At 44.2% G+C, this 24,147-nt stretch overlaps 1 protein-coding gene across 1 annotated transcript in view; it reads left to right on the top strand.

Moving 5' to 3' along the window:
- The window catches only part of folr (folate receptor), a 35,124-nt gene extending 25,438 nt beyond the window's left edge, over positions 1 to 9,686 (top strand). Inside the window, exon 5 of the mRNA XM_060826914.1 lies at positions 7,308 to 9,686. Coding sequence (XP_060682897.1) covers positions 7,308 to 7,600 — 293 coding nt within the window. The 3' untranslated portion in view covers positions 7,601 to 9,686. The remainder of the gene's footprint in view (positions 1 to 7,307) is intronic.
- The last annotated feature ends 14,461 nt before the right edge of the window (positions 9,687 to 24,147 follow it).

The raw sequence follows: 24,147 nt of genomic DNA, 5'->3' as shown, positions 1-24,147 counted from the left end.
TCTTTGAAGCAGCTGGAACTCTACTCCTTGCAGAGAGGATGACTGAAAAGAGATTTGATTGAGGTTTTTAAAATCAGCATGGGCTGGATAGACTAGATAATGAGAAGCTGTTCCGGCTCAAAAGAGAGAAAAGAGTAAGAGAGGCATAGATTTAAAGTGATGTATAAATGAAGCAAAGGTGATGTGAGGAAAAAAAAATTCCTTCAGTGAGTAGTTGGTGTGTGGGAATGCATTGTCTGGAAATGTGATGGTAGATTCAAATGAGGCTTTCAAAAGGGACATTAGGTAGTTATTTGGACGAAAAGAGTGTAAAAGTTCATAGTCGTAGAGTGTGAAAATAGACCCTGCGGTCCAATTCGTCCGTACTGACCAGGTATCCCAATCTGACCTAGTTCCATTTGTTAGCATTTTTCGCATATCCCTCTAAACTCTTCCTATTTATAAACTCCATCCAGAGGCCTTTTAAATGTTGTAATTGTGTCAGCCTCCATCACTTCCTCTGTCAGCTTGTTCCTTAAACGTACCACCTGCTACCTGAAAAAGTTGTCCCTTAGGTCCTTTTTAAAATCTTCTGCTTCTCACCTTAAGCCTATGCCCTGTAGTTTTTGACTCTCCCACCCCAGGGAAAACACTGTCTGTTTACCCTATCCATGCCCCTCATGAATTTATAAATCTTGATATGGTCACCCCCTCAGCCTCTGATGCTTCAAAGAAAATGGCCACAGCCTGTTCAGCCTATCCCTATAGCTCAAACTATCCAACCTTGGCAACATCTTTGTAAATCTTTCCTGTACCCTTTCAGGTTTAACAGCATTCTCCCATAGCAGGGAAACTAGACTGTATGCAGCATTCTAAACATGGCCTCACCAATGTTCTGCACAACCATGACATGACTTCCCAACTCTATACTCATTCTTTTGATCAAAAGAGGCAAGTGTGCCAAATGCATTCTTCACTCTCCTATCTACCTGCAATTCTACTTTCAAGGAACTGTGAACCTTTACCCCCGGGCCCTAATATTAAGTGTACACATCCTTCCCTGATTTGCCTTTTCAAAGTTTGACACTTCATCTTTATCTCAATTAAATTCCATCTACCACACCTTGACCCATTGGCCCATCTGCTCATGGTCCCATTGCACTCTGAAATAAACTTCTTCACTGTTCACAACAACAATGTGTGTCATTGACAAACTTACCCACCATACCTCCTAAATTTGCATTATGTCTTTAAGTAGGTCAGAAATTAGAATAGTTAGTTGCTTGTTTTTGACCAGCGCAGACTCTTGGCAGCTTAAGAAAACTCAATGCTGATATTTAAAACTAGATTCTCTTTAATGAGGTCAATAGAAGGGATAGCGATTTCCTGCTCCATCTCCATTTCATGCATCAAAGTAACACTCAAATTACAAAGTATAACTAGGGCACTGCAGATGCTGGAAATCAGTAACAAAAGCAAATTGCTGGAAAATTTTAGCAGGCTGCAGAAATAGAAATGATGTGTGGGAATATGGGGGAAAGGGGGGAGATTGGCACAAAAGATTAGAACCAGTGCAGACACGCTAGGCTCAATTAATTAATGAAATGGGATACTAAGATGATTGAATGAAGATTGGTGATGTGGCTTTTCAATACATAAATACTTCAAGGTCTGTCTTATAACTGGTGAAACCAATATATGTCCAGCTAGATTCATAGAGATGTACGGTACGGAAACAGACCCTTTGATCTAACTTATCCATGCTGACCAAGTATTGTAAATTAATCTCCTATTTGCCAGCATTTGGTCCTTACCCATCAATACGCTTTCTATTCATATATTCTGGGTGAGAGCAGGAAGCAATACTGATGACATCATCAGTATATCAAAGAATAAGAATTGTGGTTGGGGCGTGAATAAGGAAAACCCACAAAACCCACAGTCTTAGCTGGGCTGGTTGGGTCTCTGACCTGGACAACATGAGACGGGTTAAAGTAGAAGTTGCTCAAAGTGAGGATGAGCTAAGGTAGAGGAGGGTGCTGTTGAATGGAGACTGTTCAGGCCTCTTTTTAAAAAAAAACAGAAGCCTTGGTGAATTTTTAATCGAGAGTATACACTGCTGTTACTGAGTTAGTGGTGGATGTGGTGCCAATCAAGTGGGCTGCTTTGTCCTGAGTGGGGTCAGGTTTCTTGTGTTGGAACCGCACTCATCCAGGCTAGTGGGCAGTATTCTATCACATTCCTGACTTCTGCGTTGTAGATTGTAGACAGGGGTTTGGAGAGTCAGGAAGTGAGTTATTTGCTGCAGGATTCCGAGCCTCTGATCAGTTCTTGCAGTCGTTGGGTTTATATGGTGAATTAATTCTATCTCTGACCAAGGTAATCATCGATATCCTCAAAATGGAAGATTCAGTGAAGATACTGTCACTTAATGTCAAAGGAGCGATAGTTAGGTTCTGTCTTGTAGATGGTCATTGCCTGGCATTTAGTTGGCATAAATGTGAAGATGGATGTTGATCAGACCGGGCCCACAGAGTATTAGCCAGGGCAGGTGGATTGCTAGCACAGTGACTTGACCATTACATCACCGTCTCCAGGCTAATACACTACAATCTTTCTCCTCATTTGACTGGTTCCCTGCATCATGGTACAGTGGTCACTTGGCTCATCCACTCTGCTGCATGGCCCACTCAGGTCCACACGGTCCCCTCGCCTGTTAGGTAGTGCGAGATTGAGGCTATTCAGTTTTTAACTTGGCGATCTCCACATCTGCCTTACTCGCAGGTTCATCCTTCTATACATGGATGAAGTTTTTAAAAATTAGTCCATGTGATGCGGGTATCCATGACTGGGTTCAGCATTTATTCCCCCCTCCTGAATTACTCAGACTGCAGTTTAGAGTCAGCCATATTGCTGTGTGTGTGGATCACATGTTGACCAGGTGGGTAAGGATAGCAGATTTCCCTCCCTGATTAGTGAACAATTTGGGCTTTCACCACAATCGATGGTGGCTGCTCAGTCACCATTTGATCAGTTTTTTTTTTATATTCCAGATGTTGTACTGAACTAAAATTTTACCGTTGAAATGCGATTCAAACCTATGTCCATAGAATCCCTACATTGTGGAAGCAGGCCCTTTGGTCCAACAAGTCCCCACAGACTCTGCAAAAAATAATCCACCCAGACCCATTCCCCTACATTTATCCCTGACTAATGCACCTAAACTACACATCCCTGAACTCTGTGGGCAATTTAGCATGGCCAATTCACCTAATCTGCAAATCTTTGGACTGTGGGAGGAAACTAGAGCACCCGGAGGAAACCCGCACAGACACTGGGAAAATGTGCAAACTCCACACAAATGATCGCCCGAGGCTGGCATCAAGCCTGGGTCCCTATTGCTGTGAGGCAACAATGCTAACCACTGAGGCACTGTGCTGTCCCTGTCATGGAGCATTGGCCTGGGGATCTGGAATATTAGTCCAGTGACATTATCAGTACACCACCACTGATAGATGACCATTTCCTGAACTGACTGCATTGCAGTGTCTGGAGCTCATTGACTGTGTTGAAATTTGTAAGCCACAGACATTTAATGGAGATGTCATTGCCATGGCTGTCCAATAGCTCTCAAATGCGTCAGCTGCCTTGATGTTTTCATTGTGTTTTCTTTAACTTCTTAGGTCATAAGTACTGAAATATTCCTGCTGGGGCTCTTGTGGTGCACTGGTAGAATTCTTACCTCTGGGTTAGAATGTCTGAGCAGGTCACAGAGATATAAAGTACGGAAACCAATCCTTTGTTCCAACTCATCCATGCTGACCGGATATCCTAAATTGATTTAGTCCTATTTGCCAGCATTTGACCCATATCCCTCCAAACCCTTCCTATTCATATACCCACCTGGATGCTTTTTAAATGTTGCAATTGTACCAGCCTCCACCACTTCCTCTGGCAGCTCATTCCATGCATGCACTGCCCTCTGTGTGAAAATGTTGCCCCTTTGGTCCCTTTTTAAATCTTTCCCCTCTCATTTATAAATATTGTTTAATTTGCCTGTATCTATATTGAAATTTTGCTAAGTTATGCAATTATTGCAATTGCTTAGGGCTGCACAGTACTGCTTTAGGCCACTGTCTGTCTCTCCAAACCTGCTTACCTAATTCAAGTCCTTAAAGTACTCACCAGCTTCTGGATAGATTAGACTAGATTAGATTCCCTACAGTGTGGAAACAGATCCTTCAGCCCACCAAGTCCACACCGACCCTCCGAAGAGTAACCCGCCCAGACCCATTTCCCTCTGACTAATGTACCTAACACTATGGGCAATTTAGCATGGCCAATTCACCTGACCTGCACATCTTTGGATTGTGAGATGAAATCGGAGCACCCGGAGGAAACCCACGCAGACACTGGGCGAATATGCAAACTCCACACAGACAGTCACCCGAGGCGGGAATTGAACCTGAGACACTGGTGCTGTGAGACAGCAGTGCTAACCACTGAGCCACTGTGTCGCCCGTACCAAGATAAATCACATTTGCTTCCTGCCATGTGATTTCCCCCCAAGCTAATGTTGAAGCCTCATTGCAAATTGTGCTATCATAGTAGAACCTGACTAGTTTTATAGGGAACTGGTGATTCACACCTTGGTCGATACTGCCAAGTCAGCTACTTGCTATCTTGTTAATGCCAATATGCTTTCAGGTATTTAACATATAACTATCACTACCAGGCAGTTTCTGTTGACTAGGTTCCTTAACTATCTTATGATTTTAAAGCTCTGAACTAGAAACTGATTGCTAGCTTAAAATGAATTTACAGAGAGGAAAGGTTTATTTTTTGAGCTATGCTTGCTGGAGTTAAGAAGATTGAGAGGAGATCCAATTGAGGTATATAAGATACTTAAGGAATTAACAAAGTAGATGTCGAAATGATGTTTTCCTCTTACGGGGCAGTCCAGAATAAGAGGTCATAATGTTAGAATGAGGGATAACGGATTTAAAACAGATGAGGAGGAATTATTTCTTAAAAGGCCGTGCATCTGTGGAATTCGCTTCCCAAGAGTATAGTAGACATGAAGTAATTTTAGAGAGGGGAGAGATTATTAATTAGTTATGGTTAAAGGATTGTGGGGAGTTGGAAGGTGGAGTTGATGCCAAGATGAGATCAGACATGATTGTATTAAAGGGTGGACAGTGTAGCATCAAGGAGTTCTAGCCAAACTGAAATCAGTGAGCACCAGGGGAAAAACTATCCAGTGGTTGGAATCATACCTGGCACACATGAAGATGGTCGTGGTTATTGGAGATCAGTCATCTCAGTTCCAGAAAATCTCTGCAGGAGTTCCTCAGTAGTGTCTGAGGCCCAACCACCTTCAGCTGCTTCATCAATAACCTTCGTTCTATGATAAGACCAGAAGTGAGGATGTTCGCTGATGATTGCACAATGTGACTCCTCAGATACTGCAGCAATCCATGTTCAAAAGCTGCATAATCTGGACAATATCCAGACTAGGACTAACAAATGGCATGTAACATTCATGTCTCACCAATGCCATGCTATGACCATCTCCAATAAGACACAATCTAACCACAGTCTCTTGACATTTAATGATCTTACCATCACTGAATCCCCTATTATCAACATTCTTGACGTTACCATTGACCACAAACTTAACCGGACTCGTCACATAAAGATAGTAACTACAAGAATGGATCAGAAGAAGGAATGTTGCAGCAAGCAACTCACCACTTGACTCCTGAAAACCTGTCCACCATCTCAAGGCACAATGTGATGGAATACCCCCCGCTTGCCTGGATGGATGCAGTTCCAACAACATGGTTGGCAGTTAGAAAACAGTAGGAATCAAGGAGTCGCCAATGCCCAGTGGGCTACAGCAGGATTCAGTGCTGGGATCTGCTATTCATAATGTATTAGTGATTTAGATGAGGGAACGTCTAAGTGTAATATCGCCAAGTTTTCAAGTGACAAAATCTGGGTGAGAGGGTGAGTGTGAGGAGGATGCAGAGATGCTGCAATGTGATTTGGACATGCTGAATCAGTGGGCAAATTTTTTTTGCTGCAGTATAATGTGGATAAATATGAGGTAGCAAAATCAAGAAGGCTGATTATTATCTGACTGATGTATCAGGAAAGGTGGGGGGGGTGCAATGAGACCTGGGAATTCTTCTACACCGATTGTTGACAGTAACACTGCAGGTGCAGCAGGCAGTGAAGAAAATAACTGGGACGTTGGCCTTCCTAGTAGAGAATTCAAGTGTAGGAGCAGGGATGTCTAGCTGCAATTATACAGGGCCTTTGTGAGATCGTACCTGGATTATTATGTGCAGTTTTGATCTCTTTACCTAAGGAAGGATATTCTGGCTGTTGAAGATGTGCAACAAATGTTTACCAGACATTTCCTGGCTTGGCTGGATTGAAGAGGGACTGGTTTGGTTTGGATTGTTTTTGCTGGAGTTTAGCAGAATGAGGTGATTGCTACAAAACTCAGGAAGCTTCCAGATGACTAGGGAATCCAGGACCAGGGTCACAATCTAAGAATCTAAGATTGATCATCTGAGATGAGGAGAAATGTTTTCATCCAGAGTGGGGGATGCCAATGGAATTATCTGCCACAAAGTTTGAACTAGAATGTTGTCAAAAATGCAATAAATATAGTTCTTTTGGTTAAAGGAATCAAAGAGAATGGGGAGAAAATGGAAACATGATCAGCCATGATCATATTGAATGGCAGAGCAGGACAGAAGGGCCTGATGGCCTATCCCTTTTCAGATTTTCTTCATTTCAGAATTTCTAGGCTGCATGGTGGCTCAGTAGTTAACACTGCTGCCTCACAGCGCCAGGTTTGATCCCGCCCTCAGGTGACTGTATGGAGTTTGCAAATTCTTCCAGTGTCTGCGTGAGTTCCTTCCGGGTGCTTCTGATTCTTCCCAAAGTCCAAAGGTGTGCAGGTTAGGGTGAATTGGACATGCTAAATTGCCCGTAGTGTTCAGGGATGTGTAGATTAGGTGCAATAGTCAGTGGTAAATATAAGGTAGGGGAATGGGTGTACGTGGGTTATTCTTCAGAGGATCGGTGTGGACTTGTTGGGCCGAAGGGCCTGTTGACAGACTGTAGGGATTCTATGGGTTCCCATTTGCATCAGATTCCCAAGATTGTACTTGTAGCTTATCACAGTCAAGCCTGCTCGCATTCTGTGCTCACATTATTTTCTGTTTGGTGTTAATAAAGGTGTTTGATCTGTGTCACTTCAGACTTATTTCCAGTAAGGTGTTGTATTTTTTTTTTGACAAATCTTATTTTAGGGATAAACCGGTGCCCGGAAGGAAGCACATGCAAGAAGTTTATTGAATTTTTCCCAACCCCTCGGGACCTTTGTGAGAAGCTGTGGAGTTACTCATATGAATTCACGGAACATGATCGCGGGAGTGGCAAGTGTATTGCTATGTGGTTCGACATCTCTGGCTCCAGGCAGAACCCAAATGTGGAGGTTGCACGGTACTATGCCATTCAGAAGGGTCTGATTGCATCCTCTTCGTCTGTTGAGCTGACTGTCCCACTGTTCCTGACTCTTCTGCTGCTCTCCGTCTTGTCTTAGCTTTCCCTGGCTGTAAGCAGAAAGGAGAGTGGACTGTTGAAGTACATCTCTTGCATTTTCCCGTCTGCATTCACCGGCTCTGCCATATCTTGATTTTAAAAAAGAAATTCATTTGCTTTCCTTGCTGAGCCAATCCATTGGCTATGTCCGGGGGGGGGGGGTGAGATTTGTCGGGGGAGAGGAGATGTTGCACTTGTTATCACTGTCATTGTTATGGGAAAGTGGCAAAAACGCAAAGAGCATATTTATATAGCACCTTTTGTATAGCAACCTCAGGATATTCCAAAACACTTTAGAGCCAGTGGATTGCTTGTAAACTGTTGTTCCCTGTTGCAATACAGGGAAAGCTGGAAGCCAATTTATACACATGAAGTTCCTGCAGACATTTTCCAATCATCCTGTTCAGAGATGTTATGACACACCTCTGGAACAGGACTTCTGACTGGGGCCCTGGCTCAAAGGTAGGGATACTCCCACAAAGCTCCTGCAGATTCTTAACAATTGGATGGTAGTTCTCGGTCACAGTGAGTAGCACTTAAATTTTAGTTAAATTCCATTTCTTGGTATTGTGAAATTTGAACCAGACCACTAGCCTGGACTTCGGGATTATTCGTTTAGTGACATTACCATCTGCTATACAGAGCTCTTGCAAACAGCAATGAGACAGCGACCAGATAATCTCATTCCTATGATGTGAATTGAGGGATAAATATTGGCCTGAGAGTCTTTGGGTCCTCAGTTTAACATCTCACCCCTAAAGATGTCATCCTGGTGTGAATGACAGACATACTGTTGTTTCCTGGCTATTGCTGAGCCTCCATTCTGTTCATGGTTGGGATGAAAATTTAGAGCCTTGGTGCTGACCTTAAAAAGACTCTGATGTATAAACAGTTAAATGTTCATAAATCATTCACAGAGTGAGGGAATGTGTCATCAACAGTGCAATCAGACATTATTTACTCAGCAATAAACTACTGTACTCGGGGATGCCCAGTTCAAGTTCTGGCAGGTTCACTCAGCTCCTGCCCTCATACCAGCCTTGGTTCAAACGTAGACAAAAGAAGTGAATTCGAGGTGAGGTGAGAGTGACAGCCCTTGACTCCTAAGCTGCTTTCCAATAAGTGTGATTAAGGTCATCAGACATGGGAGCAGAAATGGAGGAAGGTGGGAGCCAATGGCTGGACTCATTTGGCACAAATGAAGTTGTTTGTTGGAGGTCAGTTGTTTCAATTCCAAGAACAGCAATTTGTACTGTCAACAAGATCCACTGTACAACTCGCCAAAGCTCCTTAGGCAGCACCTTCCAAATGCATGACCACACCCATCTGGAAGCATAAGGGCAGCAGATACATAGGAGCACCATCACATACAAGTTCCCCCCCAAGCCACTCACCATCCTGACTTAGAAATATATCACCATTCCTTCAGTATCACCTGGTCAGAATCCTGGAATTCCCTCAGGGCATTGTGGGTAAGCCTACAACACATGGACTACAGCAGTCCAAGAATACAACTCAGCATGATTTCCTTGAGGGTAGTTAGGAATGAGTAATAATGCTGGTACTTTGAGTTTGAAGTATTCGTGTAGTGTAGTAGTGACTGTTCTTAAAAAGTGATTCATTCGATGTAAAGTGCTTTGTGTGGTCCACATAAACTGATAAAATAGGAGAGAAATGCATTTATCTATAATCTCCTCCAGCTCTACAATTGTCCAAGTTATCTGCACTCCTCTGGTTCTATCCTGTTATACATTCCTGATTTTGGTCAGTTCACCATTAGTGACTGTCTTCAGCTGCACTAAGTTCTAGGAGACCTTCCTAAACCACTCAGCCCCTAACCATATCTCCTTTACGACACACTGTAAAGCCAGCCTCTTTGCCAAATCATTTGCCCTCACATTTCCTGAAATGCGTTGAGGTCAAATGTTTCATATTCCTGTTGAGTATCAACAAACGGTTAAGTACGTTAAAGGCACTATAAAAATGCACATCAATAAACTGATGCACTTAATATGGATATCTTCCAATTATCAGGCTTTTTAATACATAAATTTTAAGTGTAATTCCTTATCCTTTGAGTAATAACTGCCCCATTTAGTAATTCAAGTGCTTCCCTTAATTTTCTATACTAAATTTTGTTTAAAATTCAGGGATTTTCTATAATGTGTTTGCTATTAGCTGAATGTCTGCAGCTTTTTAATGAGTTTAGCTATGATTTGATTAAAGACTGCAATCGTTAATTTCCCTCTGCATCTGCGCAGTGAGTTATTTATATACTTCACTTCACCTGATGAAGGAGCTGCGCTCCAAAGGCTTGTGATTTCAAATAAACCTTTTGGACTAAAACCTGGTCTCGCGTGACTTCTGACTTTGTCTACCCCAGTCCAACTCCAGCACCTCCGCATCAGAATTTACGTATGATCAGACTGTGGTAGCATTAAAGAACTTTAAGATGAAAATATTGTGTTTTCTCCACTGTGATTCCAAAGTTTGAACCTGGGCTGAGTGGACAGTCTGAAGGCTGTGGGTTTGAACCCCACAAAACTCCAGCGTCAGATGCCATAACTGGGGATGTGATGCAAGCTCAAGCTGTTGTAGTCTTTCGGGTGAGATAGCTGAGGCCCAGACTTTCTTATGGGTTGACATTCCAGAGCTATTGGCACTCACTCATGAAGGACAAGATTGTTCTCTCTTTCTGCTGTTTGTGAGACCCTTACATTACCAAACATATTTGTTTAAGAAAAACACACACGGCTTATCAGATCACTTAATCTATTCAATCACTGATAATAGGGCCTTATTGTGTGAAAATTGCAGACTTAGGTTTTCATGTAATGACAAAGACAATTAAAAATTAATTTTTTGTTGTGTTTGTGCATTGTCCTGGGAATTCCTTGGACTAAATGCTTCTGGTTAATTCAGAGTGGAGTTCCTTTTTCTCTTAATCTCTCATCCATTGCAAGCTGTTCAACAACTTATCATGATGCAAAGTACGCAGTCTCCTTTCAGCTCTCATTGCAGTGAAACTGAAATGTGTCCTAATACTTGAACTCAAAGAGCATCGGTAATGGCTGTGGTGTCAAAGCAATTCTGGATGTCAAGGTGCATATAAGAAAAATTAACCAATAGTGAAATTCAGGAACTGGTGTGGGAGAGCTCTCAGAACAGAAGCAGCGAAGTGTTTAGTTTGTAAGTGTAACCATGCTTTTATTTTTCTTTGTAATTCTACAATAGTGAGTACAGTGAGTTCTTTGTTTTATTGAGATTCGTCTCTTGATTAAATTTTAAGAGTACTAACGTCTGTTCTAAGTTAGCGTAGAGCAGTGTTTTATAGAGCTGTTTTTTTGGGTCTGTAGATTGGCCTTGAGTAGAGTGTTGTGGTCTTCCTTTCGAAGTGGGAGTTTCCATGTTAATGATGATTATGTCTGTAGGAAGTGTGTTTGGTTGTGAATCCTATCAGATCACATGAATCAGTTGGAGCGGCAGGTTAAGGCAATGGCAATGAGGAATTTACTAGAGCTGGGGATGTGATGGATGACAGTGAGAGGAAGGTAGAAAAACCAGAGATACAGTCAGGTAGATAGGCTAACTCCCAGGAAAGGTAGGAGAGGGAGGCAGGTAGTGCAGGAGTCTCCTGTGGCTATCCCCATTTCCTACAGTGAGGAAAGAGAACAATCCGAGACTGGTACAATCAGGAAAGGGAATGAGTCGAACAGTCAGGGCAGGCACGAGCAAAGCCAAGAGCGAGGTAGAATGGATAAACTACATTTATTTGAATACAAGAGGCCTAACAGGGAAGGCAGATGAATTCTGAGTATGTTAGGAACATGGGACTTGGATATCATACTGATTTACAGAAACATGACTCAGAGATGGACAGCACTGGCAGCTTAATGTTCCTAGGAACCCTCCAACCACAAGGGATGAATGCAGATTTCTCCAGCCTTCTCAGTTTCTCCCCCCCACACACACACCTTATCTCAGTCCCAACCCTTGAACTCAGCACCACCTTCTTGACCTGCAATCTTCTTCCTGACCTCTCCGCCCAACCCCCTCTCCGGCCTATCACCCTCACCTTAACCTCCTTCCACCTATCACATTCCCAATGCCCCTCCTCCAAGTCCCTCCTCCCTTCCTTTTATCTTAGCCTGCTTGGAACACCCTCCTCATTCCCGAAGAAGGGCTTATGCCCGAAACGTCGATTCTCCTGCTCCTTGGATGCCTCCTGACCTGCGCTTTTCCAGCAACACATTTCTCAGCTTAATGTTCCAGGTACTAATGCTACAGGAAGGATAGAAGGGTGACCAGAGAGGAGGCAAAGTGGCATTTTTGAAAAGGGGTAACGTTATAGCTCTATTGAGGTATGATATTCCTGGGAATGCATCCAGTTATTTGGATGGAACTGAGAAATAAGTAAAGGGATGATCACCTTATTGGGATTGTACTATAGATCCCACAATAAGCAACGGGAAATTGAGAAACAAGTCTGTAAAGAAATCTGTGAGAGTAATAAGTCCATTACTCTTTAACTTTCCAAACATAGACTGGGGCTGCCATAGTGTTCCAGGTTTAAATGGGGAGGAATTTGTTAAGTGTGTACCAGAAAATTTTCTGATTCAGTATGTGGATGTACCTACTAGAGAATGTGCAAAACTGGGAAATAATGAGATGTCAACAGGGGAGCACTTTGGAGCCAGCGACCATAATCCTATTAGTTTTAAAATAGTGATTGGAAGAGGATAGACCAGATCTAAAAGTTCTAAACTGGAGGAAAGCCATGTTTGACTGTATTAGGCAAGACTTTTCAGAGGTTGATTGCGGGTGGATGTTTGCAGGTAAAGGGATGGCTGGACAATAAGATAACGAGAGTCCAGAAACAGTATATCCCTGTTAGGGTTAAAGGCACAGCTTATAGGGATAGGGAATGCTGGGTGACGAGAGAAATTGAGGTTTTGGTTAAAAGAAAGAAAGGAGCATACGTCAGGTACAGACAGGAGAGAGCGAGTGAATCCAAGTATAAAGGCAGTAGGAGTGTACTTAAGAGGGAAATCAGGAATGCAAACGGGGACATGAGATAGCTTTGGCAAATAGGATTAAGGAGAATCCAAAGGGTTTTTATAAATACGTTAAGGTCAAAGGGATAACTAGAGAGAATAGGGCCCTTCACAAATCAGCAAAGTTAAAAATCACAAACACTGGGTTATGATCTAACAAGTTTATTTCTAAGCACTGCTCCTTCATCAGGTAGGCAGCCTATATGTGGAACCACGGGAGGTGGGGCAGATACTAAACCAGTATTTTGTATCAGTGTTTGCTGTGCAGAAGGACTCCACAGTGAAGAAGGTATAGAATGTGGGGAAATAGGTGGTGACATCTTGAAAAGTGTCCACGTTACAGAGGAGGTGATGCTGGATGTCTTAAAACGCAAAAGTGGACAAAGCCCCAGGACCTGATCAGGTGTACCCGAGAACTCAGTGGGAAGCCGATTGTTGGTCCCCTTGCTGAGGTATTTGTATCACCAGTAGTCACAGGTGAGGTACCAGAACACTGAAGGATGGCTAACGTTTTGCCACTATTTAAGAAAGGTGGAAAGGAAAAGCCAGGGAACTATAGGTAAGCCTGACATCGGTGGTGGGTAAGTTTTTCGAGGGGATCCTGAGGGACAAGACTTGCGTGTATTTGGAAAGGCAAGGACTGATTAGGGATAGTCAACATGTCTTTGTGCGTGGGACATCATGTCTCACAAACTTGATTGAATATTTGAAGAAGAGGATTGATGAGGGCAGTTGGGTGAGCATGATGGATATGGACTTCAGTAAGGCGTAAGAAAGATATAAAAGTTTGTTTCAGGAGTTCAGCGTTTTTCAGGTTTTTTTTGTAGCAGTTGGAGTGGGAGGAGCAACAACAAGGATCAGAGGCCAGACTGGAAGGTAAATTTTAAGATATAACGGTTTATCTTGTATACACAGAGCGCTCACTGAGCAGGAGCAGAGATGGACTGCTGGGTAAGTGAGGCTTTATATTTGGGTAGTTGCTTTACCCGAAACACTACTTGGGTAGTGTCTGCCACCTGTCGCGTCCCCTAACTAAAAGATTGTGAGCCAATTGGTAAGTTGACTCATTTTTTTTAATATAGTTTTTCAGTAGTCTAGTTGGGAATTTAGAATAGTGGGAATGGTGGTTAGGGTAGCTGAATGCCTTCTGCAGAATGTGGGAGGGAAGGGTCACCACTAGTGTCCCCGCTGACTGCATCTGTGGGATGTGCCCCCAACTCCAGCTCCTCGAAAACAGTGTGAGGGAACTAGAGCTGGAGCTGGATCACTTTGGATCATTGGGGAGGCAGAGGTTGTTATTAAGAGGAGTTACAGGGAGGTAGTCACACCTCAGGTAAAAGAAAAAGAGTTACCATCAGGGGACAGAAAGGGAATTGGCAGGCAGTGCAGGGATCCCTGTGGCCATTCCCCTCAACAACAAGTATACCACTTTGCATACTGTTGGGGGGGGGGTGACCTAACAGGGATAAGCAATGGGGCGCAGATCTCTGGCACAGAGTTTGTGCCTGTTGCTCAGAGGGGAAGGGGGGAAAGAGGAGTAGACCATTAGTCATTGGGGACTCCATAGTTAGGGAGACAAAGAGGTTCTTTGGGGATGAGAGAGACTCGTGTTTGGTTTGTTGCCTCTCAAGTGCCAGGGTTGTGATGTCTCTGAGTTTTTGGGATCCTTGAGGGGGAGGGGGACCAGCCCCAAGTCGTCCACACAGCACACATGAGTAGACAGATGGGGATTTAAGGCAGAAGTTCAGGGAGCTAGGGTGGAAGCTTAGAGCTAGAACAAAGAGTTGTTACCTCTGGTTTGTAACCTGTGCCACATGCTAGCAAAGTGAGGAATAGGGAGAGGGAGGAGTTGAACGTGTGGTTACAGGGATGGTGCAGGGGGGAGGGTTCAGATTTCTGGATAATTGGGGCTCTTTCTGGGGTAGGTGGGACCTCTACAAACAGGATGGTCTTCATCTGAACCAGAGGGGTACCAATAGCCTGGGGGTGGGAACTCTTTGTGCAGGGTTTAAACTATTTCAGCGGGGGGGGGGGGGGGGGGGGGGGGGGAAACCTAAACTGTAGTTTGAGTAAACAGGAGGTTGTGAATAATGAAGTCAGAACTAATATTTCAAGATCGCGTGAAGGCACTGGCAGGCAAGAAGCTGAAGTGTGTCTACTTCAATGCCAGGAGCATCCAGAATAAGGTGAGTGTCCTTGTAGCATGGGTTAGTACCTGGGACTTTGATGTTGTGGCCACTTCACAGACACGGGTAGGGTATGAACGGAATGGTTATTGCAGGTTCTAGGATTTAGATGTTTCAGTAAGAACAAAGAAATTGGTAAAAGATGGGGTGGTGTGGCACTTAGGGTAAAAAATGAGGTCTGCAGATGCTGGAGATCACAGTTGAAAATGTGTTGTTGGTTAAAGCACAGCAGGTTAGGCAGCATCCAAGGAATAGGAAATTCGACGTTTCGGGCATAAGCCCTTCATCAGGAATCCTGATGAAGGGCTTATGCCCGAAACGTCGAATTTCCTATTCCTTGGATGCTGCCTAACCTGCTGTGCTTTAACCAACAACACATTTTCAACTGGTGTGGCACTTAATCAAGGACAGTATTATGGTTGCAGAAAGGATGTTTGAGGACTCTACTGGGGTATTTTGGGCTGTGCTTAGCAGCAGGGAAAGAGAAGTTGACCCTATGGGAGTTTTCTATAGGCCTTCAAATAGTTCCAGAGATGAAGAGGAAAGGATAGAAAAGATTATCCTGGAGCGAGAGTGACAGGGTAGTTGTTAATTTCCAGTTACTGACTGGGAACATTATAGTTCAAGTACTTTAGATGGGTCAGTTTTTGTCCAATGTGTGCAGGAGGGTTTCCTGACACAGTATGTAGATAAGCCAACAAGGGATGAGGCCACATTAGGTTTCGTAGTGGCTAATGAACCAGGCCAGGTGTTAGCTTTGGAGGTGGGTGAGCACTTTGGTGATAGTGGCCACAATTCAGTTATGTTTACTTTAGTGATGGTATATACCGCAAGGCAAAATTTATAGCTGGGGGAAAAGCAATTATGATGTGATTGGGCGAGATTTAGCATGCATAGCTTGGAGAAGGAAATTGCAGGGGATGGGCACAGTTGAAATGTGGAGCTTATGAAGGATCCACAATAGCTGGTCCTTGAAATATGTACTGGTCAGGCAGGGAGGAAGTTGTTGAGCACAGGAGCCATGGTTTACTAAGGAAGTTGAACCTCTTGTCGAGGAAGAAGGTTTATGTTAGGATGAGATATGATGGTTCAGTTAGGGTGCTTAAGAGTTACAAGTTAGCCAGGAAGGACTGAAAGAGAGAGCTAAGAAGAGCCAGGAGGGCACATGAGAAGTCATTGGCGGATAGGATCGAGGAAAACCCTATGGCTTTCGATTGCTATATCAGGAATAAAAGAATGACTAGAGTAAGATTGCGGCCAGTCAAGCATAGTAGTATAAAGTTGTGCTTGGAGATAGGGGAAGTGCAAAATGAATATTTTTCATCAGTATTCATACAAGAAAAAGACAATATCATCGAGGGGAATACTGAGTTAGATACTACTAGACTAGATGGGATTGAGGTACATAAGGAGGAGGTGTTAGCAATTCTAGAAAGTGTGAAAATAGATAAGTCCCCTGAGCTGGATGGGATTTATCCTAGGATTCTCTGGGAAGTCAGGGACAAGATTGACAAGCCTTTGGCTTTGATCTTTGTCGTCATTGTCTACAGAAATAATGCCAGAAGACTAGAGGGTAGCAAATGTTGTTTACTTGTTCAAGAAGGGGAGTAGAGACACCCTGGAAATTATAGACCTGTGAGCCTTCGGTTATGGGTAAAGTGTTGGAAAGGATTATAGGAGAGAAGATTTATAATCCTCTAGAGATGAATAAGTTGATTCGGGATAGTCAACACTTCTGTGAAGGGTAGGTTGTGCCTCACAAACATTATTGTTCTTTGAGAAGGTGACCAAACCGATGGATGAGGGTAAAGCAGTTAATGTGGTATATATGGATTTCAATAAGGCATTTGATAAGGTTCCCCACTCTAGGCTATTGTACAAAATACAGAGGCATGGAATTGAGGGTGATTTAGTGGTTTGGAACAGTAATTGGCTAGCTGGAAGAAGACCGAGGGTGGTGGTTGATGGGAAATGTTCATCCTGGAGTTTAGTTACTAGTGGTGTACCGCAAGGATCTGTTTTGGGGCCACTATTGTTTGTCATTTTTATAAGTGACCTGGATGAGGGCATAGAAGGATGAGTTAGTAGATTTTCGGATGATACTAAGGTGGTGGAGTTGTGTAGAGTGTTTGAGAATGTTGTCGATTCCGGAGAGACATAGATAAGCTGCAGAGCTGGGCAGAAAGGTGGCAAATGGAGTTGAATGCAGAAAAGTGAGAGGTGATTCACTTTGGAAGGAGTAACAAGAATTCTTAGTAATGTAGATGAGCAGAGAGATCTCACTGTCCAGGTACATAGATCTTTGAAAATTACCACCCAGGTTAATAGGGTTATTAAGAAGGCATATAGTGTGTTAGCGATGGCTAGCACGAGGGGACATGGCTTTAAAATGAAGGGTCATAGATATAGGACAGATGTCAGAAGTGGTTTCTTTACTCAGTAGTAGGGGCATGGAACGCGCTGCCTGCAACAGTAGTAGACTAGCCAGGGCGTTTAAGTGGCCATTGGATAGGCATATGGATGAGAGTGGAATAGTGTAGGTTAGATGGGCTTCACATTGATTCCACAGGTTGGTGCAATGTTGGCTGAAGGGCCTGGACTGCACTAATGTTCTATGTTTGACAAGGTTTAGGGAATCGGTTTAGCTCAATTGGCTGGATTGTTGGTTTGCAGAGCACTGTGATGCAAACAGCGTGGGTTCATTTTCCATCAGTCTGAGGTTACCATGAAGGACCCTCCTTCTCAATGTCTTCTCTTGCCTGAGGCCTGGTGGCCCTCAGCTTAAATCACCATCAGTCACTTCTCTCTAATAAGAGAGTAGCCCCTATGGTCTGGTAAGACTATAGCGACACAACAATGACAAGGTTTCTAATGATAGATTGGTTAGCAAGGTCAGATCACATGGAATACAGGGTGAACTAGCCATTTGGATACAGAACTGGCTGTAAGGTGGAAAACAGAGTCGTAGTGGTGGAGGATTGTTTTTCAAACTGGAGACCTGTGACCAATGGTGTGCCATAAGGATCAGTGCTGGGTCCACTGCTTTTTGTCCTTTATGTAAATGATTTGGATGTGAACATAAGAGGTATAGTTAATAAGTTTGCAGATGGTAAAGTTGGAGGTTTAGTGGACATGAAGAAGGTTACCTCAGATTACAACAGAATCTTGATCAGGTGGGCCAACAGGCCAATGAGTGGCAGATGAAGTTTAATTTTGATAAATGTAAGGTGCTGCATTTTGGAAGGCAAATCAGGGCAGGACTTATACACTTAATGGTAAGATCCTGGGGAGTGTTGCTGAACAAAGAGACCATGGAGTGCAGGTAGGTAGGATAGTGAAGAAGGCTTTTGGTATGCTTTCCTTGATTGGTTAGAGCATTGAGTATTGGATTTGGGAGGTTATGTTGTGGCTGTACAGGACATTGGTTAGGCCAGTTTTGGAATACTACATGCAATTCTGGTCTCCCTCCTGTCTGAAGGATATTGTGAAACTTGAAAGGGTTCAGAAAAGATATGCAAGGATGTTGCCAGGGTTGGGTTGAGCTATAGGGAGAGGCTGAATAGGCTGGGGCAGTTGCCCCTGGAGAATTGGAGGCTGAGGGCTGACCTTATAGAGGTTTATAAAATCATTAGATTAGATTTTTTTTAAGATTAGACTTAGTGTGGAAACAGGCCCTTCGGCCCAACAAGTCCACACCGACCCGCCGAAGCGCAACCCACCCATACCCCTACATTACCCCTTACCTAACACTATGGGCAATTTAGCATGGCCAATTCACCTGACCCGCACATCTTTGTGACTGTGGGAGGAAACCGGAGCACCCGGAGGAAACCCACGCAGACACGGGGAGAACGTGCAAACTCCACACAGTCAGTCGCCTGAGTCAGGAATTGAACCCGGGTCTACAGGCGCTGTGAGGCAGCAGTGCTAACCACTGTGCCACCGTGCCGCCCATCATGAGGGGCATGGATAGGATAAATAGACAAAGTGTCTTCCCTGGGGTGGGGGAGTCCAAAACTAAAGGGCATAGGTTTGGGGTGAGAGGGAAATGATTTTAAAAAAGAGCTAAGGGGCAACCTTTTTAACGTAGAGGGTGGTACGTGTATGGAATGAGCTGCCAGAGGATGTGGTGGAGGCTGGTACAATAATATTTAAAAGGCAACTGGATGGGTATATGAAGAGGAAAGGTTTAGGGGGATATGGGCAAAGTGCTGGCAAATGAGGCTGGATTAATTTAGGATATCGGGTCGGCGTGGGAAAGTTGGACCAAAGGGTCTGTTTGTGTGCTATACAGCTCTGTGACTCTATGACACAACCCACTTGGAAAAGTGCACTAATATTCAGGCTGAATAATCCAATTATTCCAATTTACCTGGCTAATGGACTCCAGTGAACAGAAAACAGGTTTTTGTCCTTTAATTCTAACCACAGACAAATAAGAGGATTGACTGGGTGGTTGACAGTGAGGAAGAAGGTCTTTGGTTGTAAGAGGATTGATCAGATGGAACTTAACCCTGATAAATGTGAGGTGATACACTTTGGAAGATGGGACGAGACAATGGAATACACAATGAATGGTGGGACACGAGGAAGTATAGAGGAGCAGAGGGGTCTTGGGGTGCTTGTCCACAGGAACCTGAAGTGACAAAACAAGTTAACAAGGTGGTTAAAAAGGCATATGGGACATTTGCCTTTATCAGTCATAGCCCAGATTGTAAGAGCAAGGATGTCATGTTGGAGCTGTACAGGACTTTGGTGAGGTCACAGCTGGAGTACTGTGTGCAGTTCCGGTCTCCGCACTCGAGCAAGGATGTGACTGCACTGGAGAAGGTGCAGAGGAGATTCACCAAGATGCTGCCTGCGATAAAGAGAGGCTGGATAAACTCAGATTGTTTTCTTTGGAGCAGGGAAGATTGAGGGGGACCTGATGGAGGTGTAAAAGATTATGACAGGCATGGACAGGGTCATTAGAAAGTAGCTATTCCCTGTAGTTGACGGGTCAATAATAAGCAGGCATAATTTTAAAGTGAAAGGCAGTAGATTTAGAGAGAATTTGAGGAAAATTGGTTTTACTAAGAGGGTGGGGGGGTCTGGAACACACTGCCCAGGTGCAGGTTAGTTGAGGGGGTAACCTTGCAACTTTTATAAAGTACTTGGATGAGCACTTAAAGGGGCTATTGTCAAGTGAGAGTCAATTGTGTGGAAAAAGCACATCAGGTCAGACAGCACCTGAGGAGCAAGAGATACAATGTTTTAGACATAACCCTTCATGAGGAATGTGCGACTCATGTAGATTGGGATAAAGATTTGATTTACTGTATAATTCTATGACACTTATATGACCTGAAACTCTAATTCCTCTCTCAAATTCTGACCCAAGTGCGTGTGCACACACATGCACACAGACAAACACAATGTTAAATGTGGAGAAATAAATGAAAAAATTGAAAGAACTGTGGACACTGGAAATCAGAAACAAAAACAGAAATTGCTGCAAAAGCCAGGTCTGGCAGCATCTGTGGACAGAGACCAGAGTTAATGTCTTGGGTCCAGTGACCACCTCCAGAACTGACGGTAGCTAGGAAAAGGATGGTTTTTATTCAGAGAATAGGGTAGGGGCAAGGATTAAATGATAGGTGGAGATAGAGCCCAAAGAGAGAGAAGGACAATTGGACAAACAAAGGAATGGATAATAGGTAAAAACAACGACTGCAGATGCTGAAAACCAGATTCTGGATTAGAGTGGTGCTGGAAACACACAGCAGTTCAGGCAGCATCCTAGGAGCAGGAAAATTGACATTTCGGACAAAACCTTTTGCTCGAAACGTCAATTTTCCTGCTCTTCGAATGCTGCCTGAACTGTGTTTTTCCAGCATCACTCTAATCAAGAGAAAGGAATAGATAATGGTCAGCCTATGGGAACGAATAGCTGTTAATGGAGACTTAGTGACTAACAATGGGCTGTGTGTAATAGCAGGCATGAGGCATGCATTTATGGTGGAAGGGAGAGACTTCAAATGAGATGTGAGATGTGGTTGGAGTCTGGAACATACAGCCAGGGGGTGGTGGTCGAGGCGGATACAACCCGGATGTATAAGGGACTTTTCAATAAGCACATGGATATGCAAGGAATGGGTGATATGGACCAAGAGCAAGCAAAAGGCACAAATTGTGGGTCGAAGGGCCCATTCTGGTGCTGGACTGTTCTATGACCTGTCCTACCTGCCAATCTCCCTTCCCACCTATCCGCTTCACCCCCCCCCCGACCTATCACCTTTATCCCCACCTCCATCTACCCATTGCACTCTTTGCTACCTTCCCCCACCCCCTTCTCTGACCTATCACCTCCATCCTCACCCCCATTCACCTCTTGTACTCTTTGCTACCTTCTCCCTCCCACCATTTATTTCTCTACCCTGGAGGCTTCCTGCCTCCATTCCTGATGAAGGGCTTTTGCCCAAAATGTCGATTCTCCTGCTCCTCAGATGCTGCCTGACCTCCTGTGCTTTTGCAGCACCACTCTCATCTAGACTCTGGTTTCCAGCATCTGCACTCCTCACTTTTGCCTGCCTGTACTGTTCTATGTTCTAACAAGGCCTGGTCTGTTGGATTGGGGTGAGGACATAGGAGAAGGTGCCTCATGCCCGAAAATTGGTGAGCTCGGTTTTGAGTCCTGGAGGCTGTCGAAGTCCCAAGTGGAAAATGAGGTGCTGCTCTTCCAGTACCACCAGTTCCATATTCCCCTCCCCACCCTTGTCAGCCTTCCACAAGGGCTGTTTCAATTCGATTCAATTCAACCAGGACACCCTGGCCAATTCCTCCACCATTCTGAACAAACACCGCCACCCCCCACCCCTGCCCCCAGCCCATGGCACCTTCCCCTGCAACTGCAGAATGTGTAACACCTGCTCATTTACTTTCTCTCCCCTTTGGTATCCAGGGGCCCAAACACACCTTCCAGGTAAAGCAGTGCTTCAACGGCACTTCACACATACGCTGCTCTACACTGGGACACAAAGCATAGACTGGGTGACCGCTTCACAGAACACCTGCATTCTGTCCACAAAAAAGACCCTGAGGCTTTTACTTGCCTGCCACTTGAACAAACCACTATATATTCTGGCCAACACCTCTGTCCCAGGTTTGCTGCGGTGCTTCAGCATTTTCTTTTTGGGGGCTCTACAGCCTTCTGGTCTCAACATCAAGTTCAATAACTTTAGGGCTGGAGGCACCTTCACCCATGTCCTTACCCCAACTCCCACACACCAGGCCTTGTTATCACATGGTCTGCTATTACACATAACCCATTGTAAGCCACTAACAGTCCCCATCAGCAGCCACTTATTCTCCCAGGCTGTTTGTTATCCATTCCTACATCTGTCCAACTGCTCTTCTCTCTTTGGGGTTTACCTCCACCTATCGTTCACTCCTCACCCCCACCCTCCATCCTATCTTCTGCATAATAACCAACTTTTTCCTAACTTCCATCAGTTCTGAGGAAAGCTCACTGGACCCGAAATGTTAACTCTGATTTCTCTTTATGGACGTTGTTCGACCCACAATTTGTGCCGAACACGACACCAAATTAACCTTACCTTTTTGCTTGTTCTTGGTCCATATCACCCATTCCTTGCATATCCATGTGCTTATTGAAAAGTCCCTTAAACATCCGGGTTGTATCTGCCTCTACCACCACCCCTGGCTGTATGTTCCAGAGCTGTTGTCAGATCTGCTGAGCTTTTCCTGCAATTTGTTCTTTTGGAGAAAAAAAAACTGGCCCTTTTGCTTCTTCCAAGTCCTTCACCAATCTTCATGTTGAAGTTCTCCCAATTCTGCACTGAAGTGTGCGTGGGGTGAGGTGGTGGAGTGGAACAGGGTTATCTAGTTTCCCAGTCACTGAATAGGAGATACAAGGGACAACAAATGGTGGGAATGAATGATGATTATTTACTACTTATGGTGTGTCACTACAAGGGAGAAGTAAAATAGAAATGCTTTCTCTTGTAATTTGGAGAATTTCTTCCACTACTTATTTACATGTAAGCTGTTCACTGCCCTGGAACCAATCAGAGTTGTCATCATACCGATGACTCCTGGCCTCCACAACTGATCCTAATAGAAAAACCAATCAGCATTCTGGCTCGGTCACCGATATCAGATTGGTCTTCCTGGCACACAACCCAAGGAACAAGATGGGCCGGCAGGGTGACCCCAGCCAAGCACTCAGATCCTGTGTAGACAACTGGCAGAGATATTATTGACTAACGACTTCAACTTCTCTCTCCTACAAGCCGAAGTCCCTGTCTGCATCATCCCGGTACCTAAGAAGGCACACTTGCCTTAATGACTACTGCCCAGTGGCTCTGACCTCAATAATAATGAAGTGCTTTGAGAGGCTGGTCATAGTCCATATCACCTCTAGTCTCCCAGCCTGCCTGTTCAGGTTTTCAATAGAGTTAAGTAATTCCATTTTAACTAGTGTATGAATAAAGTGTGTTTTGCTTCAACTCTGATAGTTTGAACAATCAAATTGCATCTGGAACATAATTTGCCTATTGACGTAACAGATCCACAGCGGCTGCCATATCCCTGGGCCAGCACTCATCCTCAGAACATCTGGACAACAAGGACACCTATGTCAGACTCCTGCTCATTGATTACATTCTGCTCTCAACACCATTAACCCCTTCAGACTGATCTCAAATCTCTCAAACCACAGCTACCTGATGAAGGAGCAGTGCTCTAAAAGCTTGTATTTCCAGATAAACCTGTTGAACTAAAACCTGGTGTCGTGTGGTTTTTAACTTTGTCCACCCTAGTCCAACACCGGCGCTTCCACATAAAAACTCTGAGGCCTTCATCTCAGCTTTGCCCTTCTAACTGGATCATCAGCTTTCTGACCCAGACTGCAATCAGTGAACGTAGGTAGCTGCACTTCCTCCACAATAACATTCCCCCCCCCTCCCCAAAACAAGGATGTATCCTCAGTTCCTTACTGTACTCCCTGTTTCCACACTGTAATGTAATCTAATCTAATCTAAAAGAAGGGAGATAGAGGGCATGGTGAAATGGTGCAACCTCTCTCTCAATGTCGACAAAACTAAAGAACTGATCATTGACTTTGGAAAGAAAGGATGAGGACATGCCCCCATCTACATCATGGAGTGGAGGTGGAGAGGCTCAAGTGTGTCACGTTCTGAGCAGTGGCAATAACCCACACCCTGTCCTGGACCTCCCATGTAGATACGATGGTCAAGAAGGTACAGTAATGCCTCTTTTCCCTCATGTGTCTCAGGAAATTCATAAGG

Source organism: Hemiscyllium ocellatum, chromosome 6 (genome assembly GCF_020745735.1).
Source record: "Hemiscyllium ocellatum isolate sHemOce1 chromosome 6, sHemOce1.pat.X.cur, whole genome shotgun sequence".
NCBI lineage: Eukaryota > Metazoa > Chordata > Chondrichthyes > Orectolobiformes > Hemiscylliidae > Hemiscyllium > Hemiscyllium ocellatum.
This window is presented reverse-complemented; position numbering and strand designations above follow the sequence as displayed.